Raw genomic sequence first — 6,000 nt, forward strand, 5'->3', positions numbered from 1 at the left:
TCATAGTCATTGTCCATCCAGCTCTGGATAATGAGAGTTGTGATCAATGCATATGAAGAGTGCTTCATGGGGGAATGCTGAGTTAGTATATCTTGGATGATTTATTATCAGTTTTACAGTATAAATATTATTTTTATTCAGTGACAGGTTTGTGCACTCAAAATTGAATACATTTTGAGTACTTCTATATCACAATGTCTGAAAAGGCTTGATTTTTAAAAAATGAAATAATATTCAGAGGATTATGTGGAGATGTTTATAACTATTGAATAGTTTTTCCATTTTCTTTTCAGAAAATCAAGGATGTTTGCATCATGTTGTTCATGAACGTTTGGGTGAGCTACTGCGTGTGCTGAAAACAATAATAAGCAAACACCAGAGTCTCAATTCAGTTGATATTCTAAGTGCTGCTGGAACAGTCATTGCAAAAGTGAAAGGTAAGGAGAAGGAATGTATTGGATTGTTATATGTGAATATAAACTGAAATAAGTATAGTCTTGTGATGTAGGGTAATACTTCAGGTAACACAGATAGTGCTTCTGAAATGTCTGTACTTCCCTTCAGTCAGAAAAGGTAATAAAATGTAAAAACATTCTTCAAGATGCCCTTGTTAATATAGCCCCTTATATCTCCAGCACATATACATGTTTTCTCCATTGACTACTTAAATGTTTATTAAAGGTCCATATGGATATTTTCTTCCCACTTAATAATTCACTACATTGGTGTATGACAGTAATATTTAACATTTATGTAAGGTTTTATTTTTTGTAGCCAAGGTGCTTCAGATATTTTATTTTCAAAAATTCAATAGTTGTCACTATACGTATGATTGTGGAGATCAGTGTTTTTGCTGTATTACAGACTGAGAACTGAGACTTACCAAAAGAAGCCGTATACTGTAAATCTACTTAATAAATACGGCGTGCCTGTGCCATACATGGGCTCACTGTATGTTGACTCAAGGTCACGCGGACAATGAGTTCTGGCCCTCTTAATGGTGCATGTGGCATGTGAGAGTGCACCACCATTAAATTCAATGGGACTTGAGGTCCTGCGGTATTTCCCTTATGCAGGGGGTCCAGAACGGATCCCCCACGTAAAACAAGGGTCCACTTTATATAGTTGTGTACTTTGTTTTAACAATTCTACAGTAGAAATGTAGGAGTCAGCATGTTCACAAACATTCTTGGGGAGTTTGCATTTCATGCCTTTTCTATGTTTTGTGGTCTAGTTCTGTAGTCATGTTCAGAAATGATACACCTAAATTGTTTAGCAACAAAAAATTTATTTACTGTTCTTTTTTAAAAAAATGTTTTATTCCCATTAAAGTATTGTCATAGGTTTCCATTAAAGACTGTGAGTTATGTTGGTGCTTGAAATAGAATTGGGTATGCTTGATCCAGTCAGTGTGTTGATAACATGTATACTGTTGAGTTGGTTTGAAGGCAGACGTACACAGTTTTATCATCTTGTTTTGAGGAACAGTTGTTGCTTAATTCCAGATTGAGAGTGAGAAAGAGAAACCACAAGTGCAAAAACAACTTGCTGTTGTGTAAGTGAGTTGTGAAACAACTCGCATTATCAAAAGAGAGCACTTTTTTCAGAATCTTCTTGATTATCAACCAGTTTTCAGGGTTGCCATTCAATAAACATGTGCAGGGATGCTAATTTTGGCTAAGTTTCATATATGGAAAAGTTACTAGACTGGAGCACAATCCCTGAATCTAGCGAGACTAACATGAGTTGGTGTTTCAAAATAAGTTATTTTTGAAATATATATGAAGGTTCTTCTTCAGCATCTCTTTGCAGTTCCACATGTGGTGCTGAGCTTGTAGAAAACAACTTTAGAACTTTCTAGAACTAAACAAGAAAGCTTTGATGGGACTCCTATCATGGCGTTTTGTGTGCTTTTTTTTCCTGCTTCAATTCCTTGACTGCTATCAGGAGGAAATGTTTTCCCTTTCCTCCAAGCAAATATGATCTGATCCTTTGACTTCATTTATTTTTCTCTTTTTCTTTCTCTCTACAATGTTTTTCTTTGTATATTTGCTTTAAAACTTTAGTTTAGTCAGCTTTACATTGATGGGCTCCTCCATTGCTCTAAGTGGGTGCCCATGGTGTAACAGATAGTCTTTAGGATATCGTCCACTTGTGGCAGAAAGCTACCCCAAAACAAGAGCATGTAGAGGAAGATCTCTCTTTTCCAGCAGGCATGTCAGTGCTACTCTTCTCTGATGTAAGTCATGCTAGTGAAGACAGACCTCTTGTCAGCAGATGTCGAGGTTAAAGTTTCCAATGTTCCACCAACTTTGAATCTTCGCTCCACTTCAGTTCCAGTCATATTTGGTTGATGATTGAGACTGTCTCCTCTGGGCCTCAGGCAAACACCTCTCTTTGGAAGTTGGACCCACCCTCAACGTTTGACATGGCTGTCGCCACCTCACTATCTGTGTTAGCTTCAGAACTCCCGTTGCAATGACTCCCTTGACATGAGAAAAAGGTCTTCTTCTTGGCCTATTAGCTTACATCTGTAGCTACATGTTCTTTCTTTTCTAGTTCTTCAGAACAAGAAAGGAAGGAAGAGAACTGGGATAAGCCTCAAATTATTCAAACTCAATCTCTGCCAGATTGCATTGCATGCTTTCTACTTGCTTGTTTAATAAAGCACATTTTGGTTTACTACACATGGTGCTTTATATCATGACACTCCCTCCTCCTTTGACTACAGCTTGCTAGTCTAACCCATTTGTGTGACTCATTAGGGACCATGACGAGGAAGGGCAGGTCGCTTACCCATAATTGTAGTTCTTCAAGTGGTCATCTGTGAATTCGCACAAACCCGCCCATCAGATCATGTCCTGCACTTGTTCCCTCAATATGCTGCTTAGTGACATCAACTTGGAACTCAGGGAAAAGAACTGGTTATATATACAGTGGGTGGAGCTATTGCGAAAAAGTCTTCCCTATTAATTCTAGAAAGTTCCAAATGTCTGCACAGGCTTAGGAAAACCCATTTGTGTGAATTCACAGATGACCATGCAAAGAACTGCAGTTACAAGTAAGCAGCATGTCCTTCTTTTTTGCCTGCCACTGCAGCATCATCAACAGGAAGCATATTGGTCAATCTACCTTTGGTTTTGTCATGGCCCTCTGACCATTTCAGCATAGCAGTTTGTTAGTACTTTGTTAGTACAAGTTGTCTAGTGTTCAGTGGTCAAAGCCATGTTTGCCGCCAGGGCTTCTTTCCTTGCTGACTTCCTTTAAAAAGTTCCTCTCTTGTGGAGTTAAAATCAGGGATAGGATGAACAATAAGTGTCTTGAGTTGTCTGGGCAAAGCTCATTTGGTTCCATTTTGTGTCCACTGTACAACAAGACGAAACCGGGAGTTGTGACTGAAGGCAGCTATACGAACAGATTGCATGCCTGTAACTGTAGTTCTTTGTGTGGTCAACCCTGTCCATTCTTCCTTCTTTGTGTCCTACCTATCCTGTAGATTGCTGTATCAGCTTTCATGTAACTGGTGGTTTTAGTGAAAAGGCCCCCATGTAGGGCTACTGAAGGTGGGTGGTGCTACCACCAAAATGCATATATAATGCTCTAGTTAGGTTACAAAAGATACACTGCACAGGGAAACCAGTTTGTGTGAATTCACAGATAACCACTCTAAGAACTACAGTTATAGATATACCACCTGTCCATAGAGCTGCACAAATGACCACTTGAAGAACCATCGTTACACTAAACAACCTATCTTTTTTTACATATTTACACATTGAAAACATGGCTCCACAGCTAGTCTTGACGGAAGTCAGGGTCTCAGCTTTCTATGTTTATTTGGGCGCAGATGCACATTTTTGTATCAACTAAAGTGATAAAACTTGCTTTACTATCACTTCATACAGATAGAAGTTAGTTGGTTACTTGGCCCTGGCCATCACCAGATGATACATTTTTAAAACTCTTGAACATTTTGGACAATCTAAAATGTGTTCTCATGAAATAATAAGCATAGTGGAGAGTGTGGTTTTGTGTAGGTGTGGGTGTGTGTCCATACGGTTGCCTATGGGGTGGTGCATTTACTATGTAAAAACAGAGAGACAAGGAAAAATTATGAAAGTGATTATCAACTAAATTGCAACTCCTTAGAACATTTATTTGCAACATTTGAGGAGCTTAATGTTTCATCAGTCTGGAATAAAGTCCAGTACTTAGAAAAAACCCACTAAACTAAACCTCTGTAGGCCATTTGCAACAAAATGTGGCACACAAATGTTAGTACTGTAATATAAAACTTGTGGGTTCTTCCCAAATTAGCAATTCCACTGCCCCGCCACTCCCTTCTATCTTTCCCTTTCATTATGCTCTACTTATGTTCACATTTCCCCTCCAAGACATCCTGTTACATATTTTGAAGAACAATTATATATAATTTGGGGGAGGGCTGCAGTTTGTTGAAAGGTCATTGACTAAAAAATTTGAAGCTATTAAGAAACTTTCAGAATGCCAACTAAGGAGTTTGTTTTTCTAAAAAGAAGTGAATAACAATTGCTGTACCAAATAAGCTCCAATTTGTAACTCCCTTGTTATAACGTCTTGATGCAATCAGTAAATGCTCTACAGTGCACAGTTTTAAATCAACATATGCAAGTCTGTGAGAAACCTGGTTTCATAGGATGGCATATATCCCTTCTTTAGTTGATGTGTTGGGTTGCTATAAGTCCATAGATAGTGTTTTGATTTTCTTTTAATAGTGGTGGTTGGAGCTGTATGTTTACATTAGTCCTTCCCATGCCCATTAAGTTGAGTGCTCACTTGAAAATGTAGCTAAACAGTTGCATTTTCCAGCATGGAAACAGTACTACCAGTCATTGTTGTCAGCACTATTGTGTTTAGCCAGGATGTCCTGGGGAAGGACTGTGTTCAAAGCTGATGTTAAGAAATACCAGTTTGCCAATAATGGCCGAGAGAAAAGCTTTAGGAATCTTTAGATGGAAATGTTTCGGAAAGAAGGTAGGAGTTTTGTACTCTATTTTGTATATGTGTGTGTTTATAAAATATTAATACGCTGATTGTGTCTTGTTTGAAAAAGAGAACCAACTACAGTAGTGTTTCAGATTATAAGCACGAAACTGCAGACCTGATATATTTACTGGAAGTGGCTTCTTGATGTTGAAGTCGCTGGTGCTTAATTTTTTTAATATTTAGATATAAAGAATAACAAACAAAAAAGCCTATCTGGAACAGCAGAGCATTTGGGATTTTTTTTATGCCAGAAGTATTTATTAAGGTGATATCATCCAGCTTGAACAGCTTGGATTATATAATGCAACCATTTAACAATTAGTTGTATTTGTACATTTGAATATAAATTCAAATCTTATGTATTTGCTTTGGGAACTGAATGTTCAGTTACATAGTTGCAGTTACAAGAGAAAACTACTTCTTATCATGCAAGATGTGACCTTATCAGAACCCAATGGTAAATGTTGTTTGACACGTTTGATAATTTTGATTTCATTATCTTACTGGTCATGCTTACTTAATGTGCAATAGAAGGTTGCCTAGCTTAAAAACAATTTCTTGCAGAAATGTTTAGGGCAAAATAGAACTATATAATTTCTGTATAATGTCTGTTTTTTTCATGAAGTGCTTTTGGTAAACAATGAAGCAAAAATAAACTACAGATTCTGTGCTTTAGTAAAAGTGATTTCACAAATTCTGAAGTATTTGTTTTTGAGATAGAGAGTATATGAGGGAACACTTCACATGCTTAGAATGTCTGTCACCTGTAAAGTCTATATAGCTCGAGCAATTTATTAGTCTGTTATAGTACTGTATAGTGTTAAAGAGTTAACTATATCAGTTTATTGGGAAAACTTTTTATTTCAGTGGAAATCTGATGGAATTTATGTTTGTTTGTTTGTTATCTGTGCTTATTGAGAAACAAATTTAATATTCCACAATTGATGTGTTCTTGTTCAAAACTAATTAACAAAC

The 6,000-nt window shown here is 37.0% G+C and overlaps 1 protein-coding gene across 8 annotated transcripts in view; it reads left to right on the plus strand.

The window, feature by feature from the left end:
- Positions 1 to 6,000, plus strand: part of ARHGAP29 (Rho GTPase activating protein 29) — a 117,052-nt gene that overhangs the window by 76,527 nt on the left and 34,525 nt on the right. For all 8 annotated transcript variants that reach the window (XM_042462042.1, XM_042462040.1, XM_042462041.1 and 5 more), the window contains one exon: positions 294 to 437. In XM_042462042.1, coding sequence (XP_042317976.1) covers positions 294 to 437 — 144 coding nt within the window. The remainder of the gene's footprint in view (positions 1 to 293; positions 438 to 6,000) is intronic.

The sequence above is a fragment of the Sceloporus undulatus genome, chromosome 4 (genome assembly GCF_019175285.1).
Source record: "Sceloporus undulatus isolate JIND9_A2432 ecotype Alabama chromosome 4, SceUnd_v1.1, whole genome shotgun sequence".
NCBI lineage: Eukaryota > Metazoa > Chordata > Lepidosauria > Squamata > Phrynosomatidae > Sceloporus > Sceloporus undulatus.